This window comes from Camellia sinensis, chromosome 6 (genome assembly GCF_055761805.1).
Source record: "Camellia sinensis isolate YWXY chromosome 6, ASM5576180v1, whole genome shotgun sequence".
NCBI classification, from domain to species: Eukaryota; Viridiplantae; Streptophyta; class Magnoliopsida; order Ericales; family Theaceae; genus Camellia; species Camellia sinensis.
In genome coordinates, this window is record NC_138966.1 from 96,231,136 (window position 1) to 96,249,852 (window position 18,717).

At 31.6% G+C, this 18,717-nt stretch overlaps 1 protein-coding gene across 1 annotated transcript; it reads left to right on the plus strand.

The window, feature by feature from the left end:
* The first annotated feature begins 3,097 nt into the window (after nt 1-3,097).
* LOC114297771 (serine/threonine-protein kinase SAPK2) lies at nt 3,098-13,945 on the plus strand. The gene is made up of 10 exons (XM_082874273.1): nt 3,098-3,194; nt 7,545-7,712; nt 7,842-7,916; nt 8,767-8,868; nt 9,490-9,543; nt 9,630-9,722; nt 9,802-9,894; nt 9,997-10,101; nt 10,210-10,308; nt 13,421-13,945. The coding sequence occupies exons 2-10, from the start codon at nt 7,593-7,595 to the stop codon at nt 13,691-13,693; spliced, it is 1,014 nt and encodes a 337-aa protein (XP_082730399.1). The 5' UTR covers nt 3,098-3,194; nt 7,545-7,592; the 3' UTR covers nt 13,694-13,945.
* The last annotated feature ends 4,772 nt before the right edge of the window (nt 13,946-18,717 follow it).

The following is an 18,717-nucleotide window of genomic DNA, read 5'->3' on the forward strand; positions in this document are numbered from 1 at the left end:
TCCCTTGAGTCATCATGCACCATTGATGGCTCAAAGATCGAAGGTCATGCTTCTTTGAGTTCAAAACATGATAGGAAGTATGACCATGCTTACATGTGTCCAAAAACTCCATGCCATGCACTGTCTGTTCTCTGTTTGCTGTCAAATTGTCTTCTGCAGGAAGTTTCTGCCGACCGGCAGAATTTAGTGCCGACCGGCACTATCTGGAGTGCCGAGGAATCCAACAAATGCCGATGGGAATTGTGAAGTGCCGGTGGTAATTCTGTCCGGCCGGTGGTGCTCTGCAGGATGCAAGGAACTTGCTCCAGTACTTTGGCAATTTTCAGAAAGACAAGGCAGTACAAACAGAGGCGGCAGGAGTGCAGTACGGGTTTTTCGGACAAGACAGATTCGAGCATGCACCATTCGCGCATCCCAAGGCAGAGGCTGCGGCTGCCCTCTTCTTTCCTTTGCCATCTTTTCTTTTAAATTAAATTGGAAATCTTGTAATAATTTTATTCGTTTATTATTTTGGGACTGTAATATTTATTTGATCCCTCCGAGTGAGGGTAAAGATGTAATAAGTGTGTGTGGGTGGCGTGTATGTCTTCCAATCTCCATTTCTTTCTTCCCTTTTATTTACCCGCTTATGATGGTAGATTAGGGCATTTTTTGAAATTAGCATACATTATGCCATGCATGCGTGCATCCATGCATTTGTATTGCATACATTAGGCTCGGTACATCATGCTAACCGCATTTGTATTTCAAATTCTAAACCGAATATGTGATAATTGTGCATTTTCACATACCATGTTTTAGGGTTAGCCGAGCCTGCCCAGATTGCATTTTTGCATGTGATGCATTAGCAATTTTTAACATGAACTAGGACACGCATGTTTGCTAACTAGTTTACTATTTTGGCACGGAGTACGATGTAAGTATTTTTGCTTTAGCATCCAGCATGCGTGTGAGTGTTGCCACAACAGTATGCTTGCCATGCGGCTAAGTGCTTACATGAAATAAACTGCTTGAATGCCTGTGGGTGGAGGTCAAATTGCTTAAATTGGGATAATGCGTTAAAACTGTGAATTTTAAGCCCACTAGATAGTGGCAAAATCATCTTTTCTAAAAGCCCACTTGAGGGTGGCAAAATCTGCATTTTAGCCTACTTGCGAGTAGCAAACCATTTTCAAAACAAACATGAAATGTTTTGTTCCAATTTGGGCGATTTGGTCTATACTTGTTTGCTGCGCGCACAACATAGTAATTCTAGGCTAATAACCGGATTAAGAACACATAACATTTTCAAAATTGGATATCACGGTTAGTAAAGGCCGGTCTTCGGACCGGGCGAAAGGGGGTGCTAATAGCTGACCTTCCCCGATCGTACCCAAGCTCCCGAGCCGAGACAACTCCGGTGATGACGGACATGTGGCCTTCGGCACCGAGTCAGGGTTTCCTAAATTTCCCCATTTTAAAATATTTAGGTGGCGACTCTGTATCTGGCAAAGCAGTCCATGTTTGGCACTACTTTTTCAAAAATCTGTTTCTCAAAACGATTTGCCAGATTTGGACTCTTTGGTTCAGATTAAGAACCGCGACACCAAATCGAGAGTCCGAGCTGTAGCGAGGTCCCCCCCCCCCCCCCCCGCGGGCTTGTTACACTAGGTAGCTCCTCATTGGGGAAGGACGACATGCCTGCTTGATACTCTGATATGCAGGCTTGGTATGTGTGCTTCATGTTCCCCATATCCTCCCGTGTTTCCACGTTTTGAGTAGGTAGGAACAAAATAGTGTTTGTAGGGATGCCCTTTTTGTCATCGTGGCATCAGACTGTCCTTCAAGAACTCGGCCCACTTCAGAGTAGAAAAAGTGCTAGCGTTGAACCCCTTGCTCTATCGCATTTCATAGAGGGCAAAGAGTTAAGGCCAAACCGTTAGCTTGGCCACACTTCGGAGTGGGCAAAGGGCTAGGGTCGAACTCTTGGCTCAGCCTGTATCAGAGTGGGCTGTCTTCTATCCTTGGCCTAATATGGCTTGTGTTATTTGGCCCCCTTAAATTGGTCAATATAACATATGTGTGAAAGGGAGAGAGAGTTGCCTTACATATTTTAATAGATTATTATATCATTAGATTTAAAAAGTGAGTTTAATTTTTCGATTAGAATAACACTACTAGTTGGTAATATTTGTAAGTCAACTTTTGTTTATTTATTTTTTTTAAAAAAAAATTGATTAATGGCGTTTAGTTACAGTTTTAAGTAATATAACCTTGATTTTTTTTTTGAAACTTTTTTTGGGCACCGAAAGAAAAAAGATTTATTAAGTTAAAATTTTAACTTTTTTTAAAAGTTATTTGAAACCTTAATATGTTTCAAAAAAAAAGTCTCAAATCTTTTGTCTTAATTAACCAAGCATGTTTGATTTTTCACCAATTATCAAAAATTTTAACAAATAAATTTTCAATTTTTTAATAGAAATTTTGTAATTGATAATTTAGAATTTAATAATCATAAAAACTACTTAACTTACAAACAAGTCGAGATAATTATATTAAGGGTAAATTACACTCACCTTCTCTAAGGTTGAGAAAAAATACAATTAATTATATAGTTTTTGACATAATTAATTACACTAATCACTAACCATTATTTTACTAAGATTAAAGTGTTCGTAACTATTGAAAATGGTGGGTAATTACAATAAATAAAGATAAATATATATTTTTTGGCTAAAAATATATGATAATATCATTTTTTTCATTATTAACAAATTATTAACAAAAAATTAATATAATTATTATATGAATTAAAATTTCAAAAGAAATTAATATAATATATAATATTAAATTATATAAAAGCGTGAAATTAATCATATTTTCTCTAAATCTTCATATTAAACTTGTGAAATTGATTATATATATTTTGAAAATTATTGTAATTCACCCAAAGTGAAAAATTCTTCAGATACACACCCATTAATTTTACTGCATTCAAATCATGATAAACTTTATCAATTTTAATAATTAAAATTATAATTTTTTTTTTATAAATCTATAAATATTTTACAAGTTTGCTTTTTGTAGAGAGCTGATAAACTCGTAGAAAACAGCCAATAATAGTCGTAACAAAACCCCAGGAAACCCCCCATTTTTGACTTGAGGTCATTCATAGTCCTTTTGGAGAAAACCAAAACAGTAACAACTGAGAGAGAGAGAGAGAGAGATGGATTTTTCTATGATACATGAATGTGGTTTTCATGTATCATACATAAATAATTTTGGACCATTAGATCTAAAAGTAAACTAAATCTAACCATTGATTGATAATAATAAAATCAGGTTAAGAAATCTAGGTAGTTTTGTAAAAAATAAGGTAATTTTTTAATGGTTTTGAAACCAAAAAGTGGTTTTTAACTTATCACAATAACTAAGTATACTTACTATTTGATGTGATTATACTTACTATTATTAATAACTATACTTACCATTCAATTATTGATAAAATACACTTAACCTGCTATTCAGGCAACAGGTAAACTTAAAAAATTAAGTTATAATAAATTTTCAAAATCTCTAAAATAAATATAAAATTTATAAAATAGAATTTAAGGAAAAAATAAACAAAATAAATTTGAATTCTAAACATTTTATTATAATTTATTACATTTTATGAAATATGATTTTTTATTTATTTATCTACTTAATAGCAATAAATGAAACCTAATTTCCTTTTCATTTATCACACTTGAAAATAATAAATGCAATTAATAAGAAATATAAGTAATAAAATATAGAAAAAATTATAATTTATTTGAGGGTTCCATGAACAAAATTTTATGTTTATTTTTAATTTTTTTGAATATTTGAAGATTTAAAGATAAGATTGTTGTTGATTTGGAACTCCTTAGGTAAGAATCTATGTCTCTATCGTCTCTATCTCTTTTTTTACATTAACTTTCCATGATATTTTGAATTTATAAATTTTAATATTATGTTGGAACAACATTTCACCTAGTTAAAAGAAAAATTATGAGATTTAAGTAGTAAAAAAAAAAAAAATCAAGTTTGATGAAATAGTAAGTGCAATCTTAAGTTTAGTTTAAATAATTAATTAATCAAGTCTACTAAAATAGTAAGTAGAGTCCCATTGAGTAGTAAGTATTGTTTAAATGATGAGTCAAGTTTGATAAAGTAGTAAGTAGAGTCTAATTGAGTAGTAAGTGTTATTTAAGTAATGAGTCAAGTTTAATAAAGTAGAAAGTAGAGTCTCATTGAGTAGTAAGTCAAGTCTGATAAAATAATAAGTAGAGTCTTATTGAGTAGTAAATGTGGTTTAAATGAGTAGTAAGTAAGTCTGATAAAATAGTAAGTATGGTTTAAATGAGTGGTGAGTCAAGTCTGATGAAATAGTAAATACAGTCTCATTGACTAGTAAGTGTGGTTTAAATGGATGATAAGTCAAGTTTGATAAAGTAGTAAGTAGAGTTCCATTGAGTAGTAAGTGTAATTCTGATAGAGTAGTAAGTACAGTCTCATTGAGTAGTAAGTGTGGTTTAAATGAGTTAAGTCTGATAAAATAATAAGTAAAGTCTTATTAAGTAGTAAGTGTTGTTTAAATGATTGATAAGTCAAGTTTGATAAAGTAGTAAGTAGAGTCTCATTGAATAGTAAATGTGATTCAAATGAGCGGTAAGTTAAGTCTAATAAAGTAGTAAGTATGGTTTAAATGAGTGGTGAGTCAAGTCTGATGAAATAGTAAATACAGTCTCATTGACTAGTAAGTGTGGTTTAAATGGATGATAAGTCAAGTTTGATAAAGTAGTAAGTAGAGTTCCATTGAGTAGTAAGTGTAATTCTGATAGAGTAGTAAGTACAGTCTCATTGAGTAGTAAGTGTGGTTTAAATGAGTTAAGTCTGATAAAATAATAAGTAAAGTCTTATTAAGTAGTAAGTGTTGTTTAAATGACTGATAAGTCAAGTTTGATAAAGTAGTAAGTAAAGTCTCATTGAATAGTAAATGTGATTCAAATGAGCGGTAAGTTAAGTCTAATAAAGTAGTAAGTATGGTTTAAATGAGTGGTGAGTCAAGTCTGATGAAATAGTAAATACAGTCTCATTGACTAGTAAGTGTGGTTTAAATGGATGATAAGTCAAGTTTGATAAAGTAGTAAGTAGAGTTCCATTGAGTAGTAAGTGTAATTCTGATAGAGTAGTAAGTACAGTCTCATTGAGTAGTAAGTGTGATTTAAATGAGTTAAGTCTGATAAAATAATAAGTAAAGTCTTATTAAGTAGTAAGTGTTGTTTAAATGACTGATAAGTCAAGTTTGATAAAGTAGTAAGTAGAGTCTCATTGAATAGTAAATGTGATTCAAATGAGCGGTAAGTTAAGTCTAATAAAGTAGTAAGTATGGTTTAAATGAGTGGTGAGTCAAGTCTGATGAAATAGTAAATACAGTCTCATTGACTAGTAAGTGTGGTTTAAATGGATGATAAGTCAAGTTTGATAAAGTAGTAAGTAGAGTCCCATTGAGTAGTAAGTGTAATTCTGATAAAGTAGTAAGTGCAGTCTCATTGAGTAGTAAGTGTGGTTTAAATGAGTTTTATTATCATTCAAAAACACAACACTTGCCATTCATTCTCATTCTACTAGCAACTCTTTGTGACTCAACTTACCACTTACCATCTATTTTACCACCTAGTATTTTACTTATCATTTTACCCACTATGATTTCATTCATCATATTCATAACAACGTAATGGTAAGTAATGTAGTAAGTGGAATCTATTTTAAGTAGTAGTAAGTGAGGTTTATTTGAGTGGTAAGTCAAACCCAACAAACTGGTAAATAGATTCTTCTTGACTAGTAAGTATGATTGAATAAAATGGTAAGCCAAGAGTTGGCATATTACCAAGTCTTGGGCATATTAGTGCGGGGGGTAATGTTGGCTACACATTTTGTGCTAGCCAGTGATAATTCGACACGTGGCAAAGTAAGGGTAATATGGGGAGACCAGGCAAGTCTTCGATCCTGATCATACACGTGACAGTTAATATTGGTTGTTATAAGATCTGAGTAGTAGCGGATCAACAAAGAAATGTACGGTGACGTGGCTTCAACGGTTGCTCACATTCAAATTTGAATATAGGGGGGAAGCCTAACTGCAAGTAAAGGCGTAGTGGAACTACTTATAAGGTAGCATGATCAGCGATCACGGAGGAGCAGTTCGACGGTTTGAAGTACAATTCGATGGTTATCTTCGGAGAGTATAAATAGCAGGAAGGACTACAGAGAAGAGGACGAAGAAAGATCTAAAGAATTACTTTACATATTCTAGTGTTATTTCCTGTCCTTTATATTTCTGTACTTTAAGTTCCTGTTCTTATGTTCAAGTTCTCTGAAGTCAAATTACCAGTAAGCCACCAGTAAAAGTCCTCTTTATTGAGGCCAAAAGAACCATAACACAATCGTCTGAATAATTGTTTGGCAATTACAATTCTGTAAGGACTGATTGAGTAGTAAGTGGAATTTAATTGAGTAATAAGTAAATTCTGAAATAACAAGCAGAAGCTCATTAATAGTGAGTACGGTTTAATTGAATAATAAATGAAGTCTAATGATGTAACAAGTAGAAACTTATTAAGTAGTAAGTGGAGTCTAGTGAATTAGTGAGTAGAAGCTCATTGAGTGGTAAGTGGAGTTTAATTGAGTAATAAGTCAAGTTTCATTAAGTAGTAAGCAAAGTCTCATTGAATAGTAAGTCAAGTTGATTGAGTAGTTTGTGGAGTCTCCTTGGTTAGTAATTAAGATTTAATTGAGTAGTAAGTCATGTCTAATTAAGTAGTAAGTGAAATCTCATTGAGTAGGATATATGAAAACTGTTTAGTAACTTTTCGGTCATAATTAAAATAATAATCATAATAAGTTATAATGAACATCATAATGAATCATACCAAGGGTAATAGCCAAATATCATTTAAGGCATATAATTAAAGAGCTCTTCATCATAATCAAAATTACAATTACAAGAAGTTATAACTAAAGCATAATTAATACAATAAATTATAATCAAAGACCACAAAGGTTAGACATATGATACACATAAAAAAATAGAATGTCTATTATAGAATTTTTGTGTAAATATAAGAATAAATATGAATATATTGTATATATTTCAATATTAAATAATTAACATCATTTTTTTATTCATACAAAAAATAAAATACTATTGAAAAGTTATCTAAATTTTATTTAAATTAAAATTTGATAAAAAAATTAATATAATTATATCAAATTTAATAAAATTTAATACTATAATTTTTAAATCTTAAAAAAGATTAGTCTAATTTTTTTTATTTAAGTAATTTAATTACATCCACTCATCACCTGTTAGTTCAAAAAAAAAAAAAAAAAAAAAAAAAAAAAAAAAAAAAAAAAAAAAAAGTCACATCACATCACAGGTTTTACTGGTGACTCCGGTGGCCCATACCTATTAATTTAGGATACCACTTTAAGGTATGGTACACAAAAACCAACCATTTTTGTGTACACTAGTCAGACCCGAGAGAGATAAGACCGTCTGTATTCAATCCCTTTTGATTTTGTAAGTGATGGAACGCTATGAATTTGTGAAAGATATAGGGTCTGGTAACTTTGGGGTCGCCAAGCTTGTTAGAGATAAGTGGACCAGAGAGCTCTTTGCTGTCAAATTAATCGAGAGAGGCGAAAAGGTTTCTTTTTTTTTTTTTCTTTTTTTTTCCCGTCTTAATTTCATGCTTTTATTCCATCTGGGTTATCATTTTTCCCAACTGGGTCTCTTTTTTTTTTGGGTTTATTCTGAGGTTCTTTTTTTGCTGCAGATTGATGAACATGTACAGAGGGAGATCATGAATCACAGATCATTGAAACATCCCAATATTGTTAGATTTAAAGAGGTTTGTCATTAACTTTTGTCACATACTATGAGAATTTGTTATGTTTGTTATTAATTTTTGTCTGCTTATATAATTTTGGAGTTAGACTCTTCTGTTTTGGTCCATTTTGGGTATTGGGAGTGTTTGATAGTGATATATTTTTCATATTTGGAAATGATCCGTTTCACTTTTTTTTCCTCTCCCTGTTTAATGAGCTTATTTTTATAGAACTAATTGTCTTGGAAATGTTTGGCTGCACAAGAAATGGATATCAATTAGCCCTCTCGATCTGTCGAATTCAAAAAAAAAAATTGCCTTTTCATATATGTGGAGTTTGGGCATGTATTTCAAATTTAATTTAAAATATAATGTAATATACCAAACAGTGGAATTGGAATTGAAAGGCATCCACTTTGAATTTTGAAGTTGCCGTTTATATCCAATTTAAATTCTTTCATAAAAAATGGTTAAACATATTTTTAGGATAATTTTGGAATTTTTCTACAACTTTTGACAAAGAAAACGATTAAGGATTGGAGTGTTCATGTCAGACTAAGCTTTTAACCAAAATTTCACTCAAATTTGATGAAAAAAGATAGAGTAAGGATTGGAGATGCTCTAATAACCCAATACGAAACCTCTATTTTAATTTTCTAGTCAAGTTAGTACTTTAAGCTTGGGTTTGCTTACTGTACTCATTACAGTTCCCCAAGACAGGATTAGCAAGTATTAAAGTAGTTCTTACAATTGATTTGATTCCTATTGAATTTAATTTCAGCAGTTTAAAATAAAAGGTAAAATGGACGGGTACTTTGTATGGAGTGAAATGGGTTTTATTTTTGATGTTTTGAGTTGGGACCATTCTTTACAGGTCTTGTTAACCCCCACTCATCTAGCAATTGTTATGGAGTATGCTGCGGGAGGAGAGCTCTTCCAGAGGATATGCAATGCTGGCAGATTCAATGAGGATGAGGTAAAGTAAAAAGGGGAAAGTTCACTTAAAATCTTGAACCATGAAGGGTTTTCTTATATTGCTATTGGGAAGCAAATTATTTATATCATACATGGTGTCTATATGACATTTGAATCGAGTCCATCCAATTTTCTTTCAATTTGAAATGACTCCCCACTATGTGCAGCAGATTAATACAATTTTCAGGAGTGATTCCAAGCATCTTACATTATCATTTTGACCCGGATTTCTTTCTTCTTTTGCATGATATCATTTCAATCTGATGTCCCTTTCCTGTTCTATGTAGTTATGATAATATGTAAACCACTGTAGTATGTTGCTGCTGAAGCCTGAATGTGCTTCACATAGTATGTTTAAAAGATTGTGAACATGTAAACATACAATCAATGTATATAAGATACCAAAAAGATTCAGCATGACCTTCAAAGTAAGCAAGAAATCACCACCTTCACTCAGAAAGGAACATATTAACCTTGAAATTGATGTCATAATTTCTAACTTTTTTCTATGAGGAATATAGTTTTTCCCTGGCAATTTGATGCAACATCAACCTCATTTTTTCTTATTCCTCGAAATTATCAATGCAACTGATTCAGGGCTCCTTTTGTTGATCTGCATCAGGCAAGATTCTTTTTTCAACAATTGATATCAGGGGTCAGCTACTGTCATTCAATGGTATTATCTTTGATCTTCCCCATCATAAATCAGCTGTGGTTTTGTGTTCAGTAGTGTTAGTTTTAACAGAGTTTTATCTGTTGCAGCAAATCTGTCACAGAGATCTTAAGCTGGAAAATACACTTTTAGATGGGAGCACTGCACCACGTGTCAAAATATGTGATTTTGGGTACTCCAAGGTAATTAATGCAACAGTTATGCCAACCCCATTTTGTTTCTTGAAATCTGCTTAAGATTATTTTGTGGCTTCATTTTCAGTCATCTGTGTTTCATTCTCAACCAAAATCAACTGTCGGAACACCAGCCTACATTGCACCCGAGGTCTTGTCAAAAAAAGAATATGATGGAAAGGTGATATAAGTACACAATGGTTCTTTGTTCATGCATTTCATATTTTTTTTGGGGGGGGTCTCCTGAAACTTATTGTGCATGTCTAATCGTGAAGAACTATAGCTTGCAGATGTTTGGTCTTGTGGGGTCACTTTATATGTGATGCTGGTTGGAGCTTATCCCTTTGAAGATCCTGCTGATCCTAAAAACTTCAGAAACACTATTGTTGTAAGACTACAAACTTTTCATGAGAGTGAAAGGAAAACTATTTGCCATGTCAACTTGTTTTATTGTTATATTGTAGAATTCTGATTGAAAATTTGGGGTTCATGACAGCGGATTCTTAATGTCCATTACTCAATTCCAGATTATGTCCGAATTTCCATAGAGTGTAGACATCTTTTAACCAGGATTTTTATGGCTAACCCTGAAAAGGTAAATATTGTCTATCAAATAACTTGATTTACTACTGTTGGAACAAAATTATTAAGAGTCCAATCAAGTCCACTACTGCATACCCCGATAAATGTTGTGCTCGCCTGTGTTACATGGACTCTATGGATTTGACAACGGTAAAACTGTGGGGTATGTGTCCGACGCTTGTACCCATGTTGGACACTTAGATTCTAATTTTTACGGTGTTTGAAAAAGAAGAAACTCATATTTGCTAATAAAGAAATATTTCTAGCTCTCACATGAATAAGAGATTGAAATTTCATTTCCCTCCTAAATCTTTTTTTAACTTCAAATACACTTCTACATAATTCACCACATCTTATTCTAAAAATTTTATATAATATGCAATGTATATCAATATCCATGATGTATCTCCGTACCCATATCTAATTTTAGATATATATCCCAATATCTTAGGCCTCGCTTGTTTGGCTCCATAGGATGGAGGGGATTAAGGTGGTGTTTGTTTGAAGGATTCAAGCATGAGATAAGACTAATAGTTGATCCGGATTAGTAGTCCGTTATTTAATTCAAAATTTTTGTACCGGACTATGAATCCCAAATATATGGGATTGTTCTATCTCATGGGGGGTGACATACAATCCATAGGATAACTCATCCTATGGAGTTATGTAGTGAAATTACATTTTTGACCCTCTACTATTTAATATCTTTTTAAAAATAAAATTTATTTATTTATTATTTATACTTAATAAATTATTTATTAAATTATTTATACTCTATGATGTACGGACATGGACACGAGACACGACATAGATACGGGGACACGCAAATTTTCAAAAAATAAGGGACACGACATGCTGGGGACACGTTCAATATATATAATTTTATTTATTTATTATATGTAAAATTAAAAAATATAAATATTATTTATTTATTTTAATATCAAATATTATTCACAAATTAAAATTTTCCTATAAATAAAAATAATTTATTTAAGCAAATAATAATACCTAAAAAATAAAATAAAAAAGAAAAGAGAAAAGAAAGATTTTTGTTCAAACATATATATATATTAGTATATAAATATATATGTATATATATTAGTATATAACATATATCTGTATATATTATCAGAAAAAAATTAATAGAATGGAAAGGGTACATCGATAGTCAAACGCTAGGACATAGACAGGGTCAGAACACCATAGCGAGAGAGATAGCAGAGGAAGAGGGTCGGAACACCATAGCGAGAGAGAGATAGCAGAGAGAAAGATGACACAGACGACGCAGACAACACAGATGAACACAAGAAAAGAAGAAAGAAGAAAAATGAAGAAAATAGAAGAAAAGAAGAAGATTGAAGAAGAGATTTGAAGAATCGAAGAACATACTTGATCTAGGGCTTCATTTCAACAGTTCTTCTTCACCCCCCCCTCTCTCTCTCTCTCTCTCTCTCTCTTCAACAGGTTAGGGTTTCTGTCCATAACGTGTCCATAGCGTGTCCAAGAGTGTCCGAAAGAGTGTTCGGCTGCAAAAATTCAAAAAAAAAAGGGGGCACATTGGGTAGAGTGTCGGACACGTGTCCACCGCGTGTTCGACGCGTGTCCGTGTCCGACACATACGTTGTCTTCGGAGAAGTGTCCGTACTTCATATTTTATACTTTATTAAATTATTTATTTTTATAATTATATGGTATTGATTATACTTACTAAAGTAAAATAAAATTTAAAAATCTCAACTACAATTAAAATAAATATATGTAATTTTTATTAATATTCTATTTATTTAATTTTTAAAAAATTCTAGTAAAAAAATTAGATACTATTGGTTTGAAATGTTTTAAATAAGTGCACTTTTTGACTTTTTATATAATAAAAAAAAATGTGTAGAAAAGTAGAGAAAGTGAGTAGAAAAGTAGAGAGAAGCTGTTGATTGATGTGACCCAAATAAGTGTATGTATGCAAAAAAAAGTATACTTTTTTAGTACATGCCAAACACCTACTTAATATTCCTATTATTTAGTAAATAATTCAAAAGGGCAAAATAGTCTTTTGAGCATTTATCCTTCTCCATAATATTTCAAACAAATATAGAATTCAATAGAAATAGTCCAATCCAAACATTTAATCTTATTGCTAAACAAACATAGGATACAAATCTAATCTAACTAAATAGTCTGGGGACAATGTATTTCAGGATTAACAATCCAGTGGGTTATAATCGCCTCTTATCCAATCCGTCCAAACAAACATGCCGTAAGAGTATGGTGGGATTTAGTGAGTATCTTATTAGTGTGGTAGTATCACATTGGAGATGTAGGATAAATAGTATTTGTTTGTATACCACCAGAGTAGTAATACTATATATAATATTAATATATAAAATTCATATTTTTTAATTTTTAGTATTTTTTTAATATTATAATAATTATTTTTTTTTATACTTTTTAAGTCCACTTAATCTAGAGAGACTCAAAGAAAATATAAATTTTTTGTAAAAATCATTTAAAAATTCACTAAATATAAAAATATATATATATATATATATATCTTTTTAGTATTTATTAAAAAAATTAAATATTTCTTTCACAAATAAATTGTTTGAAAAAAAAAAATAATATTAAAGATATTTTAATCCATTTTATTTGATATTTTAATCCATTAATCTCATCACTAGATTTCTAATTAATATTTTATATTTAATCCATTATTTAATATTTTAATCCATATATTTTCCTTCCAGACTAGTACAACCGAGGAGGGGGATTGCTAGTCCCCTTGGAGTGGTAATCTCATCACAACCTCCCACACTCTCTATGTGGCCCTCCCTCACTATTAGTCTAATCTCCTCACTCATAGAGCCAAACAAACATGACCTAAGTCTATGAAAAGCAGACACTTGGACACACACTCGCATTTTACCCGAGTCCATGTAGGTTCCAACTGTGAGATGCCAAGCAATATATAATGATTATTAAAAAGCTGAAGTTATTTCATAAATGAGCCGTGCTCAAGTTTTGGTATTCTCTTGAGCATCAGTTCATACCTGAACCTGATTCCTAGACCGGATTCATTACTAAGCGAGGTTATATTTATCTTAATGTGTTTTCCATTGATTCTTTCACAGAGAATAACAATTCCAGAAATTAAAAAACACCCATGGTTCCTAAAGAACTTGCCTATAGAATTGATGGAAGGGGGAACTTATCAAAGCAATGATGTAAATAACCCATCCCAAAGCATTGAAGAGGTAGTGGGAATCATACAGGAGGCGATGAAACCTTCTGAGGTGCCCACAAATGGAGGTAATTTTGTTGGAGGCAGCATGGATCTGGATGACTTGGATGATGCTGATACAGAAGATATAGAAGCAAGCGGTGAATTTGTGTGCCCCTTGTAAGTGAAGTATACGAATCAGTTGTATTTACTGAGGTATTGTTTCCACTACTATGAGCATTCTGTGTAAGATAAATTGTCATATGAGGATTATTTGTGGATTGTCATTGCTCTTGTTTTGTAATGTATCGGTTTTTTGTGCATCTTGTTGGGAAATTATAAAAAAAAAAAAAATGATGTGTAATGTGATGCAATGGTGGGCTTCCTTCATGATGAACTTATGGGAATTATGCAGATGTCATGGATGATTTTAGAATTCTCTCTCTCTCTCTCTCTCTCTCTCTCTCTCTCTCTCTCTCTCTCTCTCTCTCTCTCTCTCTCGTGACTGAAATCTTTTGGATTCAGTTGGATCTTATTGGTAAATTTTGTAGTCAAGGTAGGTAGTTTATTGTAGTTCTTCAAGTACCCTATGCGAGGCTGCTATGAATGTAGATCAGCTTTTAATTTAAATGAATGAGGCATTGGTGCTCTCTTGTGGCTCGTGTTTGGTTTTCTGTTTTTTCTGTTTTCCTTATCTGTGTTCTTATTTTTCTTTGTAGTCTTATTTTTTTGGGTAGATACTTCGGGGTGAGTAATAACAATCAGTGAGGCCAGTTGATGATTCTGTTTTTGCCACCAAATCAGATGACACATTCAACTATACTGCAACTCTGGGTTATATTCTGTGTGCTTTTTACCTTTATTTGTCTTTTATTTTTCTTTTTCCCCTGTTTTTCACATTCCCAGAAAGCCCTGGAAAGTGATCAACAACATTGGGTTAGTGTTGGTGGATATGTGATAACAAGTTTTTGTCCCAATTATTGGTGGTAAATATGAAATAATAGTAGCTAAATTTTTAGTGTTTTATGGGTAACCTTGAAGTCAAACACCCTCAAAAGAACTTTGTTGACACTCAGTTCTGTTTCCTCTTTAGTTTGAGGATGCTTTCTGGTCATTAGGTAGTTGGTATTGTTGCATCTGTATGTTTCAGAGTGTTGAACTGATCTGGAACTATAGAATTTGTATTGTGTTTTGATTTCTGATTTCTGATATGCTGTTTTAGCTAGTGTTTGATTTTCTGAAGTGAAATGAAATAGAATAATCAATCTATCATAATGTCTATTCTCACGTTCAATTTACTAAAAAGTGATGAAAAATGCATTGCAAATAAAAATATCATTCGTTGCTATACAAGAGAATAGTCATTCTATATAAAAGTTAAGAAATGATCATTTCATTTCGGTTTTATTCAAATGTACCATACAATAATGTATTGCAAATTATGTGTCTTGTAGCACTTTCATTTCAAAAGCTTCATAATTACCCTTCTTTTTATCCATTTTCTGTTTTCTGTTCTATTATTCTGAACATTCTGTCCAGTGGCTGTTAATTAGAAGATAGCTCTAAAGCAGAGATGTACATTTTTGTTTAGGGAAGGGTTACTGTACGCGCTCTCAAAAGATAAACATAATATACACCTAAAATTTAAATTACAATGGCTCGTATCTTTTACTAATTTAGCTCATAACCAAAGCAAAATTGGTTCATTAACCCAAAAAAAAAAAAAAAAATGCTTCATAACTATAGTCCTAGTCAAGGTCAATTCAGTTCATAATCAAAAACTACAAAATTTTAAAACCATTTGGGTCATAATGAAAAACATCACAAAATATTTCGGTGTGTATTTCGGTGTGTAATGCATACTGTATATAACTCCACTACAAAATTATGTAAGTTTTCACGAATATGCATAAGTGATCTCAAAAAAATACATAAATTTGCATAAATTCGTGAAAATTTAAGACTTATGCGAATTTGTGTTCAATTTATACATTTTTGTGAGATCACTTATGTAAATTTGTAAAAACTTATGTAATTTTGTGTAGAGTTGCATACAATCTATATTGCATACCAAAGAATTTTCCAATCGACTCTGCATAATTAGGCATATGGTACAAACTTTTTGAGGACATATGTACCATAAAATTTTCCTTGTGTGTGGTAATTATTGATATTATTTTTTAGTTTGGATGCCATGAATCTTAATTGGAATGAGAATGATTTTGGGTACCCATGATTCCACCATTTGAAAACAGATTGGAATGGAAAAGTTATTAATTATTTGCTTAAGCAACAATCATTTTCTCAAACTAAGTAAAAATCTGATATTAGATTATTGCCCCTAATATCATGATCGAAACTTTTATTGCCTCTAATATTAGCTAACTTAGCATTGAATTGTAAGTAATGAGAGACTCATTTCATTTCTCTTTTTATATTTAGTCATTCCAAACATATGTGAATGGCATCCAAAATATGATTCCTGACAAACTTTTCACGAAAGTTTTTATTTGTTTTATTCGGATGTATTTGATTAGAAGGGAGACGAATTAAATTATGAAAATGATATATGTCATCGAGTGAATATCATTAGTTTGTTACACTTTCTATGCTGGTTTACAAAATACATACATGCATGCAAAATTTACTATATCTAAAATGAAAATGTTTCGGCATGTAATACACATAGCATGTAAACCTACCACAAAATTACTTTAGCTTTTGCGAACTTACATAAGTGATTTTACAAAAATGTGTAAGTTAAACACAAATTCACCTAAATTCGTGAAAACTTAAAACTTACGCAAATTTATGTTCAACTTATATATTTTTGTGAGATTACTCATGTAAATTCGTGAAAACTTACGTAATTTTATAATAGGATTGTATACGATGTGTATTGTACACCGGAGAATTTTCCTATCTAAAAGATAAGGATAGATCTTACTATTTTTTTAAATATGATGAATCTTACATATCGGCATGATATTTTATGAATGTATTCATGTATGACATGAAAAAACTCATGAAATTCATGGAATTTGCTATTTTTGAAACACAGATATTATGTTGGAGTTTTGTATAACCTACCAAAATATATGATAGGAAGCGAGCATTGCACTATCAAAATTGACTTGTGTTCAAGTAGCTTGCTTAAAATTATGGAAGCCCTTACAAAGTTTCAATTGTTATGAAACATGTGGAGACATGTTGGTCATATTTATTGATGCACAGTCTTAGTAGGTTTAGTAAATGTTTTTACTGTTTGATAGTTGAAATAGGAATTTTACTATTTAATTTTTTTCATATTAATGGAGGGATCGTTCATTCATTCAAATGTACAAGAAGTGATGAAAAAGAGAGTTGAAATCAAAAGAGAAAGAAAGAAATAGTGAGAAGTATACTGAAATATATAGTTAATCATTGAATTAAACAACATAACTAAATTCTAGGATTTTTATTTAAAGGTTCTTAAAGAACCAAACAAGAGTGCTTGAATAACTCCATTATCTCTATATTTTGCGTTCTGTAATGCTTGGTGACCCAAAAATTAATGGTTCGAATGTGTCAAAATGACGCCGTTTTGATACATTCGAGCCATTCGGGCCACCAAGCATTTTTCATTTTGTGTTAAGTTTATTATTTTATTTACTTTACAATTTATTACTTTATCTGCTTTATATTTTCTTAATTTTTATAACATCAATGATTTTAAACACCATATTCACTTTGTTGATAAAAATGTGGTATGGGGTTTTGTTTTTGGAGAGATAAGATAATTTGAAGCAGTAGAGGTGGATTTAAGCCTCATAAAAAAGCTCATGGCCGACGGTCCAACCCGAGCTTGGACTGGCTCATCAGCCCATGGCCCAACTTGATCGTAAAAACATGGAGTACGCTTGGGTTGAGAGGTAAGGCCCATGCCTCACCCCAACGGGCTTTTAAAGGCTTGGACCATGGGCTCAACCCATAAGCCCATATCAAAGACCCATTTGAGTTTTGTTACCGTTGAAAGCTTTGTTATGTTTGGTAATATTATTATTTTTTCAATTAATTTGTCGTGTATACATAGTTTATTTGGATAGAAAATGCAAAGGATTGAAGAGTTTATATGTGTCAATCTAAATGGAATATAGTGATGCATGTAATCCATCTTGCCTTTACTTGTTTATATGTGTCAATCTAATTGAAATATAGTGATGCATGTAATCTATCTCGCCTTTACTTTTAATTTAGTAATGCTATAAATATAATTTTGTATTTTAATTAAATAAATAGAGTTCAACTTTAGTTTTTTTTTTTTGTTTTTTTTTTATCCTTATTAAATATGCAAATATAATTGTTAGGGTATCTTTAAAAATATAATATTATAATTTTTGAATTTTTTTCAATTACTTTTTAATTTAATAAAAAAACTCATATTATGCCCAAATAGGATAAGCACGACCCAAACTTACAAATCCATATTTGTAAGTCTATAAGCAGGATTTGCACTCAACAAATATAGGATGAGTCAATCGACCCCGATCTGTTAAGGACATCTTTAATGGTGTATTACTTTTTTTTTACTAAATTTGAGTAAAATTTTGAGTAAAAACTCTCTTTGATATCGCTTGCTCCAATGAAGAAATTTGACTTTTCATCAAATCACTGGTCGACCTGGTGGATGACCAGCCAATGCAAAAAATAAAAAATAAAAAACAACAGTTGAATTGTTTGTCATAATAATTATGGAAGAAGAGAAGCATTGTTTGGTTGGGAACTTAGGAGTTACAGAAGAAGAAGAACATTAAGAACAATAATATACACCAGATTCTCCATCCCGATGTATGACCATCCGCTCATTTCGGTTGTGAGAACCTGCAACTAAACCTGCACTGTCTTCCATCCCTCAGAAATTGAAAGAAACTAAATTCTTGGTCTTATGGGAAATATCCTTCTTACCAACACAAACTCTCTCTCTCTCTCTCTCTCTCTCTCTCTCTCTCTATATATATATATATATATATCTTCAATTTCTAGATTCTATGTGACTGTTTTCTTGAGGAAAATATTCTCTGTACTGATGTTTATGCACTCATGCAACTTTTTGATGCCTTTTGTTCTTATCAATTGTTATTATCTTCTATTTTCTTTGTTTGGATCACTATATACACATACATCTTTGTTTGTTTCACAAGGTCACACACACACATACACATACATACA